General features: G+C 40.4%; 1 protein-coding gene across 6 annotated transcripts in view; it reads left to right on the top strand.

Annotated features, from left to right (window-relative positions):
* The window catches only part of aopep (aminopeptidase O (putative)), a 169,497-nt gene that overhangs the window by 129,003 nt on the left and 16,897 nt on the right, over window positions 1–23,597 (top strand). For 5 of the 6 annotated variants that reach the window (XM_078396152.1, XM_078396151.1, XM_078396156.1 and 2 more), the window contains 3 exons: window positions 9,811–9,927; window positions 12,163–12,249; window positions 16,963–17,122. In XM_078396152.1, the coding sequence (XP_078252278.1) occupies window positions 9,811–9,927; window positions 12,163–12,249; window positions 16,963–17,103 (345 nt within the window). In that variant the 3' untranslated portion in view covers window positions 17,104–17,122. Of the gene's footprint in view, window positions 1–9,810; window positions 9,928–12,162; window positions 12,250–16,962; window positions 17,123–20,833; window positions 20,854–23,597 lie in introns of those variants that run through there. The other variant, XM_078396155.1, reaches the window with a different exon arrangement.

The raw sequence follows: 23,597 nt of genomic DNA, 5'->3' as shown, positions 1-23,597 counted from the left end.
TTGAAGCTATTGTGTTTACTGCCTTGTACACCACTTGGTTTTGATCCTGACTATGGGTGCTGCCTTTACGGAGTTTGTACGTTCTCCCTGACGCCGTGTGTATTTTCTCAAGGTGCTCCGTTTCCACCCATACTCCAAAGACATAGAGGTTTATTGGGTTAAGTTAGCTTCGTAGGTTAATTGGCTTCGGTAAAAAGATTAAATTGAACGGCCAATCTGATCTCCCGGTGGCCGAGCACTTCAACTCCCCCTCCCATTCCCAGTCTGACCTTTCTGTCATGGGCCTCCTCCAGTGCCATAGTGAGGCCCACCGGAAATTGGAGGAACAGCACCTCATATTTCGCCTGGGCAGCTTGCAGCCCAGTGGTATGAACATCGACTTCTCCAACTTTAGATAGTTCCTCTGTCCCTCTCTTCCCCTCCCCTTCCCAGATCTCCCTCTATCTTCCTGTCTCCACCTATATCCTTCCTTTGTCCCGCCCCCCTGACATCAGTCTGAAGAAGGGTCTCGACCCAAAACGTCACCCATTCCTTCTCTCCTGAGATGCTGCTTGACCTGCTGAGTTACTCCAGCATTTTGTGAATATATACAGCTTTCTGAATGTGCCAAAACAGGTGGATAAGGTGACAAAAATGCCCTGCGCTATATATGTATTCAGCGGGCAGGGCGTTGAGTATAAAAGTCGGGAATTCATATTGCAACTGCATGAAAATTTGCTTAGGCCATAATTGTAGTACAGTGTGAAATTCTGGTTGTCACATTATAGGAAGGGTAATGGACTTTGTAGATGATGCAGAAGAGGTTCACCAGGATGTTGCCTGGATTGGAGAATATTAGTTATTTGGGGGGGTTGGACAAGTTTAATTTTTCTCTAGTAGCCAGGGTAGATAGTCTGTCTTTTTCCCCAGGGTGTCAATGTCAAATACTAGAGGGCATAGCTTTAAGGTGAGAAAAGTTAAAATATTTGTGCGAGGCAAGTTTTTTTTCGTGTTAGGTTTGGAATATGCTCCCAGGGTAGGTGGTAGAAAGATATGATAGCCAGATGCATGATCAGGCAGCAAATATAGGATGAATACCATGTACAGGCAAATGGGATTGATTAGATTGGCATTGTGGTTGGTACAGACATGGGAGGCTGAGGGGCTTGTTCCTGTACTATATAAATTGGTTCCTTTATTTCACCATAATAGTGAATATCTTGCAATGAATATTTAACTGGATACAAATGGGAACTCTTTCCTTTTGTTATTATTAATGGATTTAGGTTCCCCTCCTTTCTATCATGTTAACTGTTAAATTCATTTTCTCGAGTAACTTGGTAGGCACACGCAACATCTCTGGAGGACATAGATAGGTAACGATTGGGATGGGACCCTTCTTCAGATGGATTGTAGTGGGGGGGGGGGGAAGCTGGAAATGCGGTGGGGGTGGGACAAAGCCGAGCAAGTGAAAGGTTGATGTGATAAGGGGGGTTGAGATTGGCAGATGGGTGGACGAAAGGCTAGAAATGAAAAGGTGCAAAAGGATCATGAGGTCAAGTGATAGGAGTAGAATTAGGCCATTCAGGCCATCAAATATACTCCGCCATTCAATCATGGCTGATCTATCTCTCCCTCCTAACCCCATTCTCCTGCCTTCTGCTCATAACCTCTGACACCTGTACTAATCAAGAATCTATCTGTCTCTGCCTTAAAAATATCCACTGACGGCCTCCACAGCCTTCCGTGGCAAAGAATTCCACAGGTTCAACACCCTCTGGCATTTCTCCTCATCTCCTTCCTAAAAGAATGTCCTTTAATTCTGAGGCTATAACCTCTGGTCCCAGACTCTCCCACCAGTGGAAACATCCACTCCACATCCACTATGTCCAAGCCTTTCACTATTCTGTATGTTTCAATGAGGTTCCCACCCCCACCCTCTCATTCTTCTAAACTCCAGCGAGTGCAGGCCTAGTGCCGACAAATGCTCATCATAGGTTAACCTACTCATTCCTGGAATCATTATTGTAAACCTCATCTGGACCCTCTCTAGAGCCAGCACATCCTCAGATATGGTGCTCAAGATTGCTCACAATATTCCAAATGCAGCCTTAGCAGCGCCTTATAGAGCCTCAGCTCGGATGTAAGATAAGGAGAGAAGAGTGAAATGTGAAGCACAGGGGATGGATGTAGGTGGAAGGGAACAGTGGAGGGGAAAGCAGTAGGGGAAATCGCGAGAAATGGTAGTGCAGCTAGGTGGGGAATAGGGAAGAGAACTTTCTCCCCCCTACTACAATCAGTATGAAGAAGTATTCTAACCTGAAACAACGCCTATCCATGTTCTCCAGAGATGCTCCATGACCCACTGGGTTACTCCAGCACTTTGTCATTTAAAAAAATATATAAACCAGCATCTGCTGTTCCTTGTGTCTAACCTCCTTTTGTGATTGTCCTAAAATTTACTGCCATGTCTCAGAAGAAGGATCATAAACATATAGAACTAATTGATCTGTAGTTCCACAGCTTTTCACAAAATAAATGATGCAAGTAAATTTCCCCTTGACATTTCGCTGGACATTTATTGAATTCCTTAAAAATCATGTCAACAATAGGGTACGCTCCGAGTAAGTCACTTCATAACTTAGTCTTTTCTCCACCTTAAAGGCACACCAAAGGTTTGATGTAATATTCTCTACTTGGTCAGGCAGATGCATGTGGACTCCAAAGGTCCAGGCGCACTCACTGTCCTGACCTTCGTTAGTGCCCAGTTAAAATCCAGGAACTCAATTTTTCATGTCAACATGGAAGTACTTTTACCGGCAGGCAGCATTTGATCAAAATAATGACTTCCTGGCACACTTTTCAGAGTAATTAGAAATGCTTGCCTTGTCAGCATTTATAAGTGATGAATTAAAAAAAATTATAAGAAAGGATCCACTCACGGGAAATGCCTAATGAGGAAACATAATATCTTATGTCCATGAAAATAAAACTTTAAAGCAGAAGAGACTTGAATAGGATGCCAGAATGGATTTAGTATTCCGGTAATGCATCATATACTTGTCACCTATGCTATAATGTTTGTTTCTGACTTGGCCTCTAGGATAGGTATTGTGTGAAGATTCATAGATATGTGTCTTAAGACATTATGAAAAGCGTTGGTTGTAACTCCTATATAATGATATTCAAGTTTTGGATCCAGCTTCTGCTATCTGACATGGCTTTGTCAAAGCAAATAAAAAAAACTGAAGATGCTAGAAAATGAAAACAGAAAATGCTGGTCAGTGCGCTAATGTGGAAGGAAAGTTGGTTAATGTTTCCGGTCTGGCAAATCAGGACTGGTTCAGGTTCTGAAACTTGAAACATTAACCGCTTTGCGTTTCAAATATGCTGCCTGACTTAGTGAATGTTTCTAGACTTTTTCTGCTTTCATTAGGGCAAGATCAATGTGAGACATGTATCCTGGAAGAGATTGGAGAGGTAGTCATTGATGATATGGTCCATTGTTTGACTTGGAAGGAAGTCTTGAGTTGCCATTGGTGTAAAAGAAAATGGCAGCATCAGCTGGTTTAGAGTTGAAGTCGAGTCTGTTTACTGGTTCATTTGGCTTGGTGATGTGGACTCTTTTTCAGCATGACAAAAGTGCAAACAAGCTATTTGACTTCATTCGATTCATAAAAGATTGGTTTCAAAATGCAATAAGATGGATACTCAGTGTTAAGCAAATCAAAGCAACCCAGATACTGGACCCAATCCACTGGCTTAACCATTTGCATCATCTGCAATTGGGTGCTTAGCTACACTGTATACATCATAGATAGACACAAAATGCTGGAGTGACTCAGCGGGTCAGGCAGCATCTTAGGAGAAAAGGAATAGGTGACGTTTTGGATCAAGACCGTTCATCAGACCTATGATGGAGGTCTCGACCTAAGTCTGATGAAGGGTCTTGAACCGTAACATCACCTATTCCTTTTCTACAGAGATGCTGCATGACCTACTTAGTTATCCCAGCGTTTTGTGTCCATCTTCAATGTAAACCAGCACCTGCAGTTCCTTCTTACACACACTGTATAAATCATGATAGGCTGGAGAAAGAATGAACTTCATGGCATAAGACCATCATCATTCAGCTACTCTACAAGTCTGGTAATTCAAACTCTGCATTGGAAACGCTCTTGCACTGGAAACAGATGTGCTGCTTTTTTGGATAGCAGACAAACTGAAGGTTAGACTTTGGGATTCTCCCCTTAACATAAAAATTAATTTTCCATCAGAAATTGCAAAGCATTTTTGTATTTTTGAACAAGAAATACTCATGAAAGAAAAGTGTTTAGAATTCATTTGTTTTAAACAAAGTAAATTGTACAGTTAAATCAATCAACCATTGGGTAAGTCTGCACGTTGGAATTCCTTTCAGAAGCTAGTTGGAAATGTGGTGAAGCCTATAAATCTGTTCAGGCAAGTCATGCTGATGCTTTCCTGTGTGTGCTACGGGATGCCTCTGACCTAGAGGCAGGCATGCATAGTTAAGACCAGACTGCTATGTAAAGGGTTCTAACTTGTTTAGGCAACCATTTTAACACCAGATGAAAGGAAATACTTTGACTTTGCGACTGACATTTTACTACCAAAATCTAGAGCTGCATTGTGGGATTATGTTTTGAATGGCTTTCGTAATTTGAAAGGTCAGATTTCTTTTATGGTTTATTCATACATTTTTCTGAAGCATTGCCAACTGCAGCCTCCATGTTCTGATTCTTTTGTTTAATCAGCATGTAATGCACCAACTTTCAGAGAACATTCAGAGTAATCTATTTGCACTGAAAGGACAAGCTGAAGGATTTGAGAATCATTTAGAAAAGAGATGGATTTTGTGTGTATTGTATATATTGGCGCCATCAATCTAATTTTAAACAATGAAGATATCAGGAAATAACATCATGGGAAGAAGTATGCATTTAGGCAGAGATCCCAGAATAATGTAGCAATAATTGAAATCGCCCAGCAGTCAGTCGGCTCCTACTGCAAAAGTTTGTACACATTCCTGCTGAGATGTGGCTTTTAATGCCTCCACTGATGCATGGGTTCAAACAAACTGGATGTTCAGAATACCATCTGTATTGGCTCAGTGGTTTGTGTCTTGAATCTGGACGCAGTTACTGCTGCAGTTGTAGCTACTTAAATGCAAATCTATCACGTTTTTTGCCAGAGAAAGGTCAGTAGTAATCTCTGCCCGTTAACTACCATGGACTTAGCTGGCTGTGGTAATTCCAAGTTAGCATTGTTGAATAGTCTGACAGTGCTGATGTTTCAGGATATTAAACTCTTGGTTGCTCAAGCCTGCCTTGGAGCAGCTGCAGTGGAGCTTCAAATGTGTGGGAACTGAAGGCGTTTTTATGCATCACAGTCCCATGTACGGCCGTATAACTGAAGTGTAGTTTAACTTGCCAATTCTATTATCCTGTTAATGTTTCAGATGTGGTCTCACTGCTTCATAATCAAAGTCGAGTCTTATTTGAATGTTTTTTGATGTTTGAAGCAAGCCAAGTTTTCCACCAGTTATTTCATTAGCAAATGCCAGAGTTTGAATTTTTTAACAGTAAGACCAAAATACTGTAAAAAGAAATCTGTATTGATTACTGTTCTTTGAACAGAAATGCTTAAACTGTAGTGTATTAAACATAGTTTTATTTGTATTAAACTTGTTAATTGCCTAATCTTGGTGTGATTGTTCCATTTATGAAAGAGATTACAGTTCTTTTCTCTATTTGATCCATCTTAGTGATTGTTCATAGATGTTTCCATTTCAGTTTTTAAACAATAGTGCAAGTTTCAGGAGATCTTAATGTATTGCTTCCCACTTATTATTTAACACCTAGATGTTAAATATTTGTTCATAAGGTGTGCAGGCACTGAAATTTGGGATAGATGTTGAGATGTGTTTAAAGAGAACTCAAAGCCATCGCTATCTTTTGGTAGCTATCTTTTGGTATCTTTTGGCTCCTAGAAAGAGGAGTTCGTAATAAGGACCATTTACTAAAGCTTCTATAACTGTCAAACAAGCAAAATATGTCCTTCAATGTTTATTAATGTATTGGTTGAATGATTGGCAACTGTTTTCTCTAAAAATGAAACATTACTGAAAAGTTTAATGTGCATATGTTGAGGGTCAGTTTAAACCTCCATCTTCACTGGCACTAAAAGATTTGCTGCATCCGAATGTTGATTTGTCTTTGCTGTAATGTAACTTAAATCGGCTAACATGGAAGACTTGAGGATTTTTGATTGCATTTGTATTCAGTTTAGTTCCAGTTTCCCATCATTGGCCAGGAATTGTGCTTATCAATGTTGTTTTATGAGTGTTGTTTGGCTCTAATATGGTCACTAATGTGTGACTTGTATTTATGATGCACATCAAAACTCTTGCTATATTGGCAAGAGCATTAATATATTTGCAATTATTGAGTGACTGAGGTAAGCAGAGCGGGTGGACCATGATGTAAATCAGCATTTGACACTAATTTGAAGGCTGGGCTTTCAAGCCTTCAGGGCCTTGTTTAATGCCCTCTATGCCTTATGGGCGAACATGCTCAAAGGCGCCCCAATTATCATCACAATCTCTGTTTAAAGAGATCAGCTTCTCCCAAGTTGGTTAGTGTTTTAACTTTTGTTGCTACCTGTTTCAAACTTTGCAAGTGTCTTGTGCTTTGTAGAATCTTGAAAGCTTCTGGTCTACACACAATCTCTTGTGCTGAAGGCCTGTGGCTTGACTTTAAAGGTTTAACTAAAACTTGTTGAATTCAATTATTGGGGATAGACAATAATAGACATTTCCCTTGCAGTACTGTGTAGGGTTGCCAACTGTCCCATATTAGCCAGGACATCCTGTATTTTGGCATTAATTAGTTTGTCCCTTACGGGACCGCCCCTGCCCCTTATTAGTAGGGTTGCCAACTTTGTCACTCCCAAATAAGGGTTAACGGGTGATGTCACTGCCCTGCACCCCACGTGACCTCACCCAGCCAGCGGCCAAGTGCTCCCGCTCCACCAATGGCGGCCGACCGGGCCGGGAGGCGAGTTGCTATGCAACCTCCGTAAGGCGGAGCCCAGGTCTCCATACCTAGACTGTCCGAAGCTAAAATGGCGGAAACCTAGACTGTCGGGGGTGCTGTAGGCCCCGACGTTGTAGGTCCCAACAGTTTAGGTTCCGCCACTCTAGGTTTCTGCCATTTTAGCTCCAGACAGTCTAGGTCTGGAGGCCTGGGCGTCGCCTTACGGAGGTTGCGTAGCAACCCGCCTCCCGGCCCGGGCAGCCGCCATTGGTGGAGCGGGAGCATGTGGCCGCTAGCTGGGTGAGGTCATGTGGGAAGCGGGACGGTGACGTCACCTTGTCCTGTATTTGGGAGTGAGGAAGTTGGCAACCCTAGTACTGTGTGATTATTTTAAGGAACACAACCTACTGGAGAGGGTACACCCAGCCATGTTCTCAGCATTGTTGCATGCAGCAATGGGCAGGTGGAGTTTGCACCAAACTATCCATTTCACCTCCTCGTTCATCTTTTTTCATGGAATCTCCTCCAGCCAGAACAACCTGTCGTCACCAGCTGCTTCTAGACGATACTACCATTTCATGTATCTTTCAGTCTGTCTTGGTTTCCACATGATGAAATACATCCCTTTGCTCCTTCACCCACTCTCCACACCTTAAAGCACGTTTAAATCTCTTCTGTCTCCAAAGATGATGCCTGATTAACTGCTTTCACAGCACTTTCTGCTTTAACTTCAGTTTTCCAGAATCTGAAGTATTTTTGGGGGGCTTTAAAGATAGAGATATTGATTGGATGGATGTTGAGAAGCTGCATCATTGAAGCATGCAGCACAGAAACAGGCCATGAGGTGACTTGAAAAAACTAAATAAAATTATGAAAGATAGAGTAGTTAGTCTTTTTCCCAGGATTGAAATGCATACCTTTAAGGTGAGAGGGGGAAATTTAAAGTACATTTACGAGGCAAGTTTAAAGTACATTTACGAGGCAAGTTTTTTTTTGCCTAATGTGGTAAATGTCTGGAATATTCTGCCAGGGATGAAGATGGAAGCAGGCATGATAGTGCCATATAAACGGCATTTAGACAGACACACGAGAATGCAGGGTTAGGAGGGGTGTAGGCCATGTGCGGGTAGATGTGCAGTTTTAATTGGCATTGCCATTGTACGCCAAAGGGTGTGTAATGTTCTGTGTTCTATTTATGATGCTATTTTCCACTCTTCTCGTTGTCTTGTTTTGCATTGATACATGCCATTTAAAATTATAAAGCAATAGAGCCATCTAGCACAGAAAAGGGACCTTCAAACCTCCGGGACAATGCTAATTATCAGTCAGCCATTTACAATAGACTTAAAACAATTCTAAAAAAATTGCAGATGATAACTATTTTCATGGTTAACTTTCCAGGGAGATGGAACTCCAAGCATTACTTGTATTGACAAACTTCTTATTTTTGTTCATTGGATTCTAATGGAAAGATCTCCACGCTCTAGAATCATGACCAGCACAAAAGATTGTAATTGTTGGAGGTCAGTCATTTCAACACATTGTTGCAAATGCTCTCCTTGCTGGTGTTACAGGCTTTTTTTAGTTGCTTGATCAATGATCTTCCTTTCAACATGAATCAGAAGTGAGGATGTTCTCAGGTCATTGCTGGATATTTAATTCAGTATGCGACTTCTTGGATGATGAAGAGCTGAATCTTACTGGAATAGTTATATAAATATTACGGCTTCAAGATTGGGTCGAGGACTGAATATCTGCAACCCAGTAGCAATTCTTTAGCTTATGTTGTCCAGGACAAAGAGGTTTGCTTGATTGCTACCCATTTCTCTATCCTGTACATTCACTAACAACACCATTGACATACAGACGCAGTGTTTACCATTTATAAAATGCAATTCTCTTCTGTACCTGTGACCTACATCGTGAAAGACAAAGGCAGCATGCCTATAGTCATGAAATCTATCACTCTCTTCATTGTCACTAAATCAAAATTTTGTGTCTTTGACTTTTATAACCCAATGGGAATAATTTGGCAACAATAGGCATTGGTGAAATACAGACAGTAAAATTAAATTATTTTGCAGTGTTTTTCCACTAGTATAAAAAATATATTGTATGACTTTTTATTGTATGGGCTGTGGGTGCAGTGTAGAATGGGACAAGTTTAAAATAGTAATTACTCTTCAAAGCCCTTAAAAGTGTAGCGATTAGCCATGTTAAATATTACTTTTGGCAACAACACCAGTATAGGTACATCCACATACATAAGGAAAGTACGACTTTATTCTTGACTTGTATCGGGATATGTTGAATGTGATGAGCAAAGCTAGTTCATTGTGGCCACATCAAGAGTACCTGTTCATGTCTTTAGAGTGTCGTGTAAACAAATGTGAGTTGAATGAGAACTAAGGCAAGAAGCTCAGCAGTGCTGTCGGGTAAGGCTGAAACATGATCCTTTTCAATGGGGAGAGGATTTTGCATTGCTAAGTGGAATTTAAGTGAACTTAAATTTTTAAATATTATTTACAAGGATATTTTATTCTAAATTTATGTATCTACAGAATAGAAATGTAAGAACTAATCTAATTCCAATTGGATTTAAATTTTATTAATGGGAAGTTTGATTTGTGAAATGTTCCAGTATGTAAATGGCTAAATTAAATGTTTTATTTTCCATAAATGCAATTTACAAAGCACATTATATTGATGTATTATATATCAACAGATATTATCCCTTAAGCAATAACGTCTCTAATCATACTTATCTCTATTTCAGCTTTTGCCAGACCAACTGGTTTTGCTCCTGGAATTTCTATTGGAGACGAAGTCCTTGTCTTCCCAAACACTGCAGACGTTACAGAAGCAATACTGCCTAAGGGAGCAGGATGCAGAGGTAATTCATTTCCTAGCCCACTGAACTGTTTTGCCAACAATTGATAAACTCTGCCAGAGGGGGAATAGGCAAAGATCACAGAGTTTACTACACAAGCTGTGTGTTCATTTAAGCCAAAGTAATCAACATGCTCACATGTTTTTGGACCTAAAGGGAGGCAGAGTTTATTATTTTTAAAATTATTATTTTATCTGCAGAATAATTTTATAACATTTCAACTCCCTGAATTTTAACTGCATGTGGCAATGTTAAGCAACCTCTGTGGCATAGATTTCTCCTTTGCCGATTTTAATTTCAGTCTGGTATTAGCTCCAGGAGCATCTCTGGTTCCAGCAGTGATGGTGTCATCAAGCGTAGTTACCCGCTAATCCCATCAAAGAGTCCTTTGAGCAAACCAGGAAATGTTATTAACTTTTCATAGATTTTGTAACAAAAGACGCACGCTTAGATTTGAGCAGAAGCTGTAATATCATAAACTTATAAAAATAAAACTTAAAATAATTTTCAATCATAGAATGAAATTGGACTTTCTACAGAACCAGAGAGATTTTTCACCAGAGGGTTTTTCATAATGAGAGCAATGCGTAAAATGTTGAAATTCCCATCACTTCATATTTCAGCTGATTTCTATCTTTAAAGACTTTACCATCACACTTTGCAGGGGGATTGTGTGATTGATAACAACATTTAGGAAACTTATGCATATGTTGTCAGTTTTATCATTTATTGTTGGATAATGTCATTTATCATAATTAAAGCTGACATTTGAGTTGATTTTTCTCATGTGCTATATTCTACATGGGGAACAGATAGTTAAAATTAGACTAAAATTAGAATGCAGGAAGCATGTTTTTGATATATTTCTAGCAAATAAAATCTTCAGTGCTGAGATGCACAGAATATTATTAAGTAGGAGAACACTTTATGTGGATCAAAGATAAACACAAAAAGCTGGAGTAACTCAGCAGGTTAGGCAGCATCTCTGGAGAGAAAGAATGGGTGACGTTTTGTGTCCTGGTTACTCCAGCTTTTTGTGTCTATCATTGGTTTAAACCAGCATCTGCAGTTCCTTTTTACACACTTTGCCTGGATCAGATGGTTGAATTGCAGGTCAGCCATAATCTAATTAAATGTTCGAAGGAGCTTGAGTTGCTGATTATGTATTTTCTGGCCACACCAACTACAAAAAAGGATTCCTGTTAATTACTGAATATCTAAAAAAGATGCACCCAAAGAAAATTATAATAACATTCAGGACAATTATTTTGCTCTTAATGTAATTGTGCAACCTGGGACACTTGAAGTCTACACATTGGTGTACCCTTTTGAGCTACGTCTTATCATATTTTTTTTCTGATGAAGGAGGAGCTGTGGAAATAAAGAACTGCAGATGCTGGTGTGTACTAAAGATGGCCACAAAGTGCTGGAGTAACTCAGTGGATCAGGCAGTATCACTGGAGAAAAAGGATAGGTGACCCTTCTTCAGCTTGAAAGTTGGGGATGGGGGAGGGGGTGTGGAGAAAGCTGGAAACAAGAAAAAACCAGGACAAATGAGGTGCTGTTCCTCCAATTTACATGTGGCCTCACTCTGGCAATGGAGGGGGCCCAGGACAGAAAGTTCAGTATAGCAATAGGAAGGAGAGTTGAAATGGTTAGCAGCCAGAAGAACCCGTAGTCCTCAGTGGACCGAGCGCAAGTATTTAGTGAGCCAAGGAGTTGTCCATGAAAGATTCTGTAAGAATTAACATTTTTGTTTTGCTTTTCGTTTGCTTGTTACCAAAATGGTCATAAAGTTCTAAAGCATAGAAACAGGCCCTTTGATCAACTTTCCCATGCTGACCAGGTTGCCCCATCTGCAATAGTCCCACTTGCCCATGTTTGGCCCATATCCTCCAAACCTTTCCTATCCATCTACCTGCCCAAATATCTTGTAAATTATGTTATCGTACCTGCCTCAGCAACCTCCTCTGGCAGCTCATTCCATGTACCCACCATCCTCTGTGTGGGAAAAGGTTACCCCTCAGGTTCCTATTAAATCTTCCCCTCTCACTTTAAACCTTTCTTCTCTCCTCTGGATAAAAGACCCTACATTCACATTTTTACACTTTAAAAATACAAGCTTTTAAGATACAATCTAGCACTTTTGTGCTTACTATTAATAAAACTAGTTTTTAATTCCACATTTTACTTTCATGAATCTATTTCCTTTCTCTTACATTTTTGCTTATTTTCCAGGTGCGCCATCGTTGGTGTGAGCTGGTTATTAAACATAAACACATCATGGCATACGGGGACCTGATTAATTTTTTGAAACAAGATCAGGTACCCTATTTGAATTTATCTGTGAATAAGAAATTATGTAGAAATAATTATGTAGAATTATGTTAAATGCTCGCTGAATAATACATATTTAAAAAGCAGCTTGCAGTTTCTAGGGATTTCTTTTTAATATTTGAAGTTTTGATGCTAAACTTAATAATAAACCAATAAAGCTTAGACGTCAAGGCTATCTTTATATTTTAATAGTGTACTACCTCAATAGTAAATTCGTAAAAATGAAAATGAAATTTGGAAATGAAAGTTTGTGAACACTTCTGTTCATTTTGTAATCCTATTAGAGTCATAGAATCATGGAGCTGTATAACATGGAAACCAGTCCTTCGTCTGTGCCGAATAATTTGGCATATTGGGCAAGTCCACATTGTCTTCATTTGGCCCATATCCCTCCAATTCCTTCCTATCTATATTTCATTCCAAATTACCTTTTAAAAGTAATAGTATCCACCTCTAAAACTTCATATGGCAGCTCATTTCAGGTAGACTACCTGCCGAGTGAAAAAGTTGTTCCTCGGGTCCCTCTTAAATCTCTCCCTTCTCTCAAACCTATGCCCTCATGTTTTGAATCCTAGGAAAAGGAGTATTCACCTTATCCATGCCCCTCGTGATCTCGTACACCTCAATAAGTTTAATGCACAGCCTCTTGCAGTTAAAAAAAATTCCAATCTATCCAACCTTTCCCCATAACTCAAGCCCACATAACATCCTGGTTAATCTTTTTGCACCCTTTTCAATGTAATGACATCTTTCCTATTATCTAGGTGACCAAAACTGCACACAGCACTCCAAGTGTTGTCTCATCAATGACTTGTGCAGCTGCATCATTACATCATAATGTCCCGACTTTTGTACTCCATACCCTTCCCAATATATGTGTAGGAAGGAACTGCAGATGCTGGTTTACACAGAAGATAGACACTTCTTCAGAAGGGCCTTCTTTTTTTTCTGTCTGAAGAAGGGACTCGACCCGAAACATCACCCATTCCCATCTAGAGATGCTGCCTATCCCGCTGAGTTACTCCAGCATTTTGTGCCTTCCCAATAAACACCTTTTTCACCACATTGTCTACCTGAGTTGCGACCTTTAGGGATCCATGCAATGTACTCCCGGATCTCTGTTCTGCAATACTTCAAGGCTCTAGCATTTACTGTGCAAGTCCTTCCTGCTTTGACATTAGAAAGTGCAACACTTTCCACTTGTCAGAATTAAATTTAATTTACCATCTTCCCAACTGATCTAGAGCTTGTTGTAAAGTTAGATAGCCTTCCTCAATGTCTACTATACCACCTGTTTTGGAGTTATCTGCAAATTTACTAACAATGTTAAATACGTTGTCATCCAAATCATTAATGTACATATTAAGCAGTTCGGACCCAGCATCAGTCCCTGCAGCGCACAATTGGTCACAAGCTTCCAATCAGACAAGCAACCCTCCATAACTATTCTTTAACTTCTTCCTCAAAGCCAATTTTGAATCCAGTTAGCTGGCTCACCTTGAATTCCATGAGGGCTAACCACATAAGGACTGAAGGGGTGACATAGGGACTGACGATGTAGAGTCACTGTGGATAGAATTGAGGAATTGTAAAGGTAAGAAGACAATAATGGGAATTATCTACAGCCCCCCAAACAGTAGCCTGGATATCGGGTGTAAGTTGCAGCAGGAGTTAAAACTGGCATGTAACAAAGGTAATGCCAGTATGGATATGGGGGATTTCAACATGCAGGTAGACTGGGAAAATCAGGTTGCTTCTGGACTCCAAGAAAGGGAGTTTGTAGAATAAAGGGTATTTTTTATACATTTTGATTTCACTATGTAGAAATTACAGCATTGTTTATACAAACTCCCCCCCATTTCAGGGCACCATAATGTTTGAGACACAGCAATGTCATTCTAAATGAAAGTAGTTATGTTTAGTATTTTGTCGCATATCGTTTGCATGCAACGACTGCTTGAAGTCTGCAATTCGTGGACATCACCAGTTGCTGGGTGTCTTCTCTGGTGATGCTCTGCCAGCTTGCATTGCAGCCATCTTTAGCTTATGCTTGTTTTGGGGGCTAGTCCACTTCAGATTTCTCTTCAGCATATAAAAGGCATGCTCAATTGGGTTGAGATTGGGTGAATGAATTGGCCACTCAAGAATTTACCATTTTTTAGCTTTGAAAAACTCCTTTGTTGCTTTAGCAGTATGTTTGGGATCATAGTCTTGCTGTAGAATGAACCGCTGGACAATGAGTTTTGAGGCATTTGTTTGAACTTGAGCAGATAAGATGTGTCTATACACTTCAGAATTCATTATGCTACTACCATCAGCAGTTGTATCATCAATGAAGATAAGTGAGCCATGACCTTCAGCAGCCATACATGCCCAGGCCATAACATCCCCACCACCGTGTTTCACAGATGAGGTGGTATGCTTTGGATCTTGGGCAGTGCCTTCTCTCCTCCATACTTTGCTCTTGCCATCACTCTGATATAAGTTAAACTTCGTCTCATCTGTCCACAAGACCTTTTTCTTGTCTGTAACTTCTCTGTAACATTGATTCCCAGAACATAAAATGTTAAAGTGGTAACAAATACGATGTGACTTGGCCTAATTTATGAAAAGGTTTAGTTTGCCAAATCAAGAATGTATAAAGAGGAATGATTGATCTCCCCCATACTGCTTGGCCTTTGTTTGTATCATCATGAGTGAACTCAAGATTGTTGGAAGTCAATATTATTGATTTTTCGTATTTTGCAGCGATTGTGAATGTGCAGATACTGTGATAAGAATTGGGGCGGATATTCTTGTAAACAAAGTGTAATAAGAAATTGTGGAGCCAAAAAAATTCAATAACTCACTTGGCATATGGCAAAAGGACTTGGAGGGCTCAATTACCAATTTCCATGCTATTTCTCTAAACTAAACTAAAGTAGATGAAATTAATAGATTCAGTTTCTCAGTCATCTACCTTGGCCAAAGGATGACTGTTAGATTTTTGCATTTTTTTGTCAAGGTGTTGGAGGCAAAAATCTCCGTCAATGCTTGAATATAGGTGAACTCTAAACGGTGTGAATTCACTTTCAGAGATTCAATTGCCTCAGATTGGTATAATCTCTCAATTCTGATATTCAAATGAACCATTTTTGTGTTGCCTGCAAAATCTTTGTCCTTTTAATAATATGTAGACCAGAAATGTTTACAATACTTCTAAATATGGTCTAATCACGGTTCTCTACAGTTTTAATATATCTTCACTACTTTTTAGTTTGTTGCATGCCTTTAGCATGAAAACCTCTCATTTATGTTTATCACATTACCAGTTCAGTGCTTTGCCAGAGAGTAATTATAGGATATCACCTTGAAATCTGACTCTGGGCAGGATGTTATTATGTGTCCCAGTAGATTCCCCAGCCACAGCCATTGGCCTTCATTGGCCATGACCGACCGGTCTTGTTTAGGTTATCCACATGTGCCACAGCAATTTCTGGATATTTATATGTTAATGTTTTTATTATATATCATCGACCCACATGATCATAATTTTGGTACTTTACCAGCTGTCACCATTGCTGTTTTCAAATCTAATTGTTGAGTTATTGAGCTGAATGCAAGGTGCATGCAATTGAATTTTTTTTTAAACAGCATGTGCTGGAAATCTGAAATAATGTTTGTTCCATTGCTATGACATTCATTTAGCAAACTAATCATAAATCCCCTTTCCCCAATTAATGTTGATATATATATAAATAGTGTTGCTATGATCTTTTCAGACTTTTGACGTGGGCATCAATCATCTGGAGTCAGAGTTTATTACTCAGTAAATTTGAATGATTATAAATTTTCTGCTGGAAGGTCATTCACCTGAAATGCTGGCTCTTTTTCTTTCTCTACTGTTAAGTGGAAGCATTTGCCCATCAAAATAGAACATTTGTGTTGCTTTCTTGGTTGTAGTTTGACTATGAGCAAACACAATCCAATAAAGTAACACAGGTAAATTGTTTGATTCATGATAACCCTATGGAGATTATTTATTAGAACCTACTAAATTGGTGACATGCGCCCTCCTTCATGCATTACGCCTGGTGGCTTTTCTGACTGAAACAACATCAGCGTTTGCTCCACAAGAGAATGAATGGGATGATGGGAGTTGAGAGCCACAGGGAGTTACAAGTCCCCTTTATGGTGAAAGTGCAACAGGGACACAACTGAGACATTTTGTCTGCTCCACGGCGTCCCTTCCAACACATTTGTCTACCTTTCTCAAACTTTTCTCAGCAAAGTCTCACTCAGAGGCCTGAAATACAACAGAAACACTCAGCAGCCCGGCCAGCATTAGAGAAACATTTAACCTTTTGAGTTGAAGATCTGCCAGCATGTGAATGTGAAAGTGTTTCCTGTCCAAGCTGTCCTCCTTCAGTGCTGTGGAATAGGTAGTTGTAGTTATTATCCTGAAGGTTGTGCAATACAATTTTAATGATACTAAACATCAAAAGGAAAACATTAATTTGCAGCATAGGAGTTCAAACATGTTGAGCATGATGCTGAATTATTAATTACATAACACTGCAAAATGCTGCCAAGTTTAAATGAAACTAAATGGTTTACTTTGAATGCAAAAGATTTATTTTACAGAGAGTTTCAAATGTTACCCTTTAGAAATTACACATAGTAACGGTGATGCTTTTGTAAAATGCTATATTATTTCCCTAGGCAATGGGAGTCTACCTCTATGGTGAGTTGATGGTTAATGAAGATGCCAGGCAGCAACAACTGGCTCACAGTTGCTTCACCATGCTGAAAGAAGAGATGGATCCATCCATGCTGAAGGTAGTGGCAGAAATGCTTTTCTAGCCAAGTGAGGACCAAAGAGGTAATTCAGTGACATATTCTACAGTTTACCTTGAGTTGAGAATATTTATTGTTACTTGTTTTCCAGTTTCATACTGGGAAACCATTGAAGGGGGAATGGGAGGTTGAGTCATTGGTGCTGCACAGTAAGCGTGGATGGCTCTGATAGAATCATGAGACACCATATTTAGAGTAGGGTGCTAAAGGTGGGAAATTTAGGAGATGTGAGAGAATGGTTTGTGGGGGGGGAGGAGAGAGGTTATTGCTTATGATGTGTAGGAAATTAACTGCAGATGCTGGTTCAAATTGAAGATAGACACAAAATGCTGGTGTAACTCAGCGGGTCAGGCAGCATCTCAGGAGAGAAGGAATGGGTGACGTTTCGGGTCGAGACCCTTCTTCAGACTGATCTCTGGGGAGGGGGCGGGCAAAGATAGGATGTAGTAGGAGACAGGAAGACAGCGGGAGAACTGGGAAGAGGGAGGGGAAAGAGAGGGACAGAGGAACTATCTGAAGTTGGAGAAGTCAACGTTCATACTGCTGGGGTGTAAACTGCCCAAGCGAAATATGAAATGCTGTTCCTCCAATTAGCGCTGGGCCTCACTATGGCAATGGAGGAGGCCCATGACAGAAAGGTCAGACTGGGAGTGGGAGGGGGAGTTGAAGTGCTGAGCCACCAGGAGATCAGGTTGGTTAAGGCGGACTGAGCGAAGGTGTTGAGCGAAACGATCACCGAGCTTGCGTTTGGTCTCGCCGATGTAGAGAAGTTGACATCTGGAACAGCAGATACAATAAATGAGGTTGGAGGAGGTGCAGGAACCTCTGCCTCACCTGGAAAGACTGTTTGGGTTCTTGGATGGAGTTAAGGGGGGAGGTAAAGGGACAGGTGTTGCATCTCCTGCGGTTGTTGGGGAAAGTACCTGGGGAGGGGGTGGTTTGGGTGGGAAGGGACGAGTGGACCAGGGAGTTATGGAGGGAACGGTCTCTGCGAAAAGCAGAAAGGGGTGGAGATGGGAAGATGTGGCCAGTGGTGGGATCCCGTTGGAAGTGACGGAAATGTTGGAGGATAATTTGTTGTATACGACGGCTGATGGGGTGGAAGGTGAGGACAAGGGGGACTCTATCCTTGTTACGAATGGGGAGAGGGGGAGCAAGAGCAGAGCTGCGGGATATAGAGGCGACCCTAGTGAGAGCCTCATCTATAATGGAAGAGGGGAACTGCCGTTTCCTAAAGAATGAGGACATCTCTGATGCCCTAGTATGAAACACCTCATCCTGGATGCAGATGCGGCGTAGACGGAGGAATTAGGAGTAGGGAAGTAGGGGATAGAGTTTTTACAGGAAACAGGGTGGGAAGAAGTGTAGTCAAGATAGCTGTGGGAGTCAGTAGGTTTGTAGTAGATGTCGGCCATTAGTCTGTCTTGCTTATGATGATTGGAAAAGGTTTGTCAGAAGTGTGCATTGCTGTTTGGCAAGTTTCATAATTTCCACTTTATTGTTATTACTTTGAGATGAAAACCCTTTTTACGTGTGGTGAAGTTAAAGCCTGGGAGAGGTCAGTTGATTGATTGAAATTAATGGTCGTCTTTGAAGTGAGGATATTTTTGGCACAGCTGAAACAACTGAGAATAGCCCTTAAATAAGGTAAAGCATCTAAATATGCACACATATTTAATGCAAGTGCAGCAGAAATGATTTTACTATGGAGTGTGAGGTAATAGAGAAAAAATAGAAAAATAAGACTCAACATGTGTGAATAAGGTAGAGATGTAGAATAGGCACGTAGAAATATTTTGTTTTAAACTGGCAGGACTGAGTTAGCTGGACTATACAAGAACCTGGATGAAGGAGGGGGAAAAAAAGTATTCTTCACCATATTATAAACTGAAAGTTGTTTGCTTCTCTTTAAGATCTCAAAATCTCTCCAAAGGAAGTAAAATAAAGCAAATGTTTATGTTTAAAATGTAAAAATTGCACTCAAATGTAAATATAGTATGCGTTTGTTAAATAGCCTCTATGAAGTGACTTAATTTTGATCCGGTTACTATTTGGAGGAGGCCAAACAGTATATGTTACTGAAAGGAATATTGTGCAAATTAGCAAGCACAGTCCCTTAAGCCTGATTTCAACATCTGTCCTAGCTAATGTGAAGCTGTGCTCCCCTTACCAATCAGAATCCATATCGGTAATTGCCCTTACATTAAATAAACATTGTGCCAGCCTTGAGAACTTTAGCTGAGAGATAGTAACCACAGCTATCAGGAAAAATAATTCTATATTTCTTTTGAGAATTGCACTAAACACAAAAGGAGCAAACTGTACACTTCTACCAAAAATTTAGCTCTATGGCTGTCATTTGTCCAAACTTTACAAAATGAGTAGAGTGTGATCACTTAATTACATGTATGTTTAGCACATGCATTTGAGGACAGATTAACATTGGGCAGGGTGTCCTTGGTGTGAAGATGGGATGTTATCTCCATAACAATTATAAGGAATTACTTTTACCAGTTCTATCACAAGTAGATTAGTGAGAGCAAGGTCAAGAAGGTTCAGCTCTTCTGTTCCTTTGTGTTTACTGCTGCAGACCCAGTCTGGTGGCCATGTCTCTCAGGGCCTAGTGACTGAGAAATCCAGAATACATCCTGCCCCCTTAATACAGCCAGTGCATCTTCCAGCATTATTCAATATGGACGACTACTAATTACTATTTGGGCAGATAAATCATTCTGAAACACCATTGCTATATGTGTTCTGAGCACGTTTTTAAAGTACGAGTTTAGATGCACTGAGTTATCAGCTGAGAGATAACAGTAGGTATTTATTCACAAAATGCTGGAGTAACTCAGCAGGTCAGGCAGCATCTCGGGAGAGAAGGAATGGGTGACGTTTCGGGTCGAGACCCTTTTTCAGACTGATAACAGTAGGTGGTAATCAGGAGGGGTTTCCTTGCACATGTTGGATCTAATACCATGACATCTTGTGTGGTCTGAAGTCAAAGGTGAGGACCATAATACGCCTCTTTCCCACTTGTGTACCAGAGTATTGCCCCCACTGATGGGTCTGTACTGTTAGTGGGACAGAAGGCAATCAGGATTGTTATGCAGAAATATGCCATACTGTTTGCAAAGTATAATTCAGTAAGTCATTCGACCCAAATCGTCACCCATTCCTTCTCTCCAGAGATGCTGCCTGTCCCGCTGAGTTACTCCAACATCTTGTGTCCACCTTTGGTTTAAACCAGCATCTGCAGTTCCTTCATACATAGATCTTTCTTCCCTGTGGCTATCAAACTGTACATCTCCTCCCCCTTCTGTCATGGGGTAGACTGTTGTCCCCCCCCCCCCCCAATCCTTTCCACTCGTCACTTTAATTTCATGTATCTGGTGTTTTATGACTGTTGGCAGATCAATTTCCCTCCTGGGAAAAATATAGTTCTGTTGTTTGACTAGACCCTGTGATAATTTCTCCACATGCTTGTGGACCTGCTTGGGAGAAACTTTGCATGTCTGGTTTCAGAGAATAGATTGATGGCAAGGACACAAGTATTTTATTCTTTTTCTGTTTAATGGTAGTGGCACAAATGAATAGGTTGAAGGTCACATCAGAGGCATTTCAGAGTTGATCACAACAGTGATTAACTTTGCAATCTTCAACATGTGATGTGTATTCTAGTTGGAAACTCATGCAACCTTTTGAAGTTGGAAAACATTTTTTTAAATCCCTTTTTCAGAATCAATTGCAGTCAACAGAAGAAGGTCTCTCAGGTAATCCTGAGCAATTAATTAATTGAGTTCATTTAACTCTGTGTGGCCAAACCTGGAAGCCAATTCATTTGCAGGAAGGTTCAACAAACTGTTATGATCAGTTAGTAATGTACTGTAAGAAAATATTGTGTGGTGTTCATGAATCTTGTATATGTATCTGAGTAGAATGATCCCTATTTAGACATTTTAATTCATCTGAAGAGTGGCATTGGTCAGTCCTTCCTCAGTATTGCACCAAAACATTAGCCTAGATTTTGTACATAAGTCCTTCCAACTTGGAAGCAAGAGGTGCCAGATTAACTAAGCTCACAGTACTCATTTGGTAGCAAACTGAAAACAGTTCATTATGGAATCAGAAAGATGGAAACATGCTTATTGAAATGCTTACACGCCTGTAAATCCAGGAAATTCTTAAAATAGTTGGAAGAGTAGGACTGTAACAAATTTGAACCATGGAAGCAGACTCCTTGTTAGAGGCAGAGAGCAGGCTTCATCAGGCTTCGGAGTGGATAGTGTGTGATAGGCTTGACAAAAGCCAACTAAACTTAGCGCGATGACAAGTAACGGGAAACATTGTAATGCAGAAGAGACTTGGTTATTGGTCTGAATCTGAAGAAGGATCTCAACCCGAAACGTCATCTATTCCTTTTCTCCAGAGATGCTGTCTGACCCGCTGAGTTACTCCAGCTTTTCGTGTCTATCTCCAATATCAGAACATCAGCTTCCAATAATTAGGCATCGTCTATGTCTGTCACTTCACTTTGCTCAACAAAATGTCAAGTGTGTGTTTGTTCATGGGTTGATTTATTCATCACAATTCCTTGTTATTGCATTGATTTATTTAAATATAAAATTATTTAAATTCAATCACAATGGATAGCTGTCCTACAAACATTAGCAGATAATGTGGCAGTGGTTGAAATAATATGTTGTGATAGCTGAATCTACTTGAAACCATCCGTTTATTTTCCATGCAGGTTGCACGTAAAGTGTTCTTCCCCAGTGTCGTGCACTAACCTGATATTCTATAGAAGCTCTGAGACAATACGCCATGTTTATTTTGTGTAGTGTACACAACTAAACAGCATAAAATAATTTAATTCCATGTTGGTAAGATTTTAGAGTCCATTATAAAGGATGAGGTTACAGAGTACTTAGAAGTTCACAATAAAATAGGCTGAAGTCAGCATGGCTTTGTGAAGAGGTGATCTTACTTGACAAATTTGCTGGAATTCTTTGAAGAAGTAAATAGCAGGACAGACAAAGGAGAGTCAGTAGATATTGTTTACTTAGATTTTCAGAAAGCCTTTGATAAGGTGCCACACGTTAGGCTGCTTCGAAAGATGAGAGCCCATGGTATAAAAGGGCAGATACCAGCATGGATAGCAAGTTGGCTGGATGGCAGAAGACAGAGTGGCAATAAAGAGGGCTTTTTCTGGTTGGCTGCCAGTGACTAGTGGAGTTCCACAAGGGTCGATTCTGGGACCGCTACTCTTCACGTTGTATATTAATGATTTGGGCGAGGGGATTGAAGGGTTTGTGCCCAGGTTTGTGGATGATATGAACGTAGGTGGAGGGGCAGGTAGTGTAGAGAAAGCAGGGACTCTGCAGAAGATCTTGGACAGGTTGGAAGAGTGGACAGAGAAGTGGCAGATGGAATATAGTGTAACGTAGAAACAGAGAAAATAGGTGCAGGAGTAGGCCATTCGGCCCTTCGATCCAGGACTGCCATTCAATATGATCATGGCTGATCATCCAAAATCAGTACCCCATTCCTGTTTTCTCCCATATCCCTTGATTCTGTTAGCCCTAAGAGCTAAATCTAACTCTTGATTACATCCAGTGAATTGGCCTCCACTACCTTCTGTGGCAGTTTATCCATTTTATTCTTACACATTTTCATCACTTCCCTTCTGATCCACTCATCTATGCACTAGGGCAAAGTGTGGAGTCATGCATTTTGGTAATAGGAATAAAAGCGTAGACTATTTTCTAAATGGGGTGAAAATCGAGAAATCAGAGGTGCAAAGGGACTTGGGAGTGCTGGTGCAGGATTCCCCAAAAGTTAATCTACAAGTCAAATCGGTAGTAAAATAGTAAACTAAATGCTAGCATTTATTTCAAGAGGGCTTGTATACAAAAACAGGGATGTAATGTTGAAGCTCAATAGGGTGCTGATAAGGCCGTATTTGGAATATTGTGAGCAATTCTGGGCACTATATCTGAGGAAGGAAGTGCTGGCTCTGGAGAGGGTCCAGAGGAGGTTTACAAGAATGATCCAGGAATTAGTAGGTTAACCTATGATGAGCATTTGACGGCATTAGGCCTATACTCACTGGAGTTTCGATGAATGAGGGGGGGACCTCATTGAAACATACAGAATAGTAAAAGGCTTGGATAGAGTGGATGTGGGGAGGATGTTTCCACTAATGGGAGGGTCTAGGACCAGAGGTCATAGAATTAAAGGATGCTCTTTTAGGAAGGAGATGAGGATAAATTTATTTAGTCAGATGGTGGTGAATCTGTGGAATTCCTTGCCACAGAAAGCTGTGGAGGACAAGTCAGTGGATATTTTTAAGGCAGAGATAGATAGATTTATGATTACTATGGGTGTCAGAGGTTATGGGGGGAAGGCAGGAGAATGGGTTAGGAGGGTGAGGTAGATCAACCATGATTGAATGGCGGAGTAGACCTGATGGGCCAAATGGCCTAATTCTACTCCTATTCCTT

The sequence above is a fragment of the Rhinoraja longicauda genome, chromosome 3 (assembly GCF_053455715.1).
Source record: "Rhinoraja longicauda isolate Sanriku21f chromosome 3, sRhiLon1.1, whole genome shotgun sequence".
Lineage (NCBI taxonomy): Eukaryota > Metazoa > Chordata > Chondrichthyes > Rajiformes > Arhynchobatidae > Rhinoraja > Rhinoraja longicauda.
Note: the sequence above shows the minus strand (reverse complement) of the source record. Positions and strands in the feature narration are given on the sequence as shown.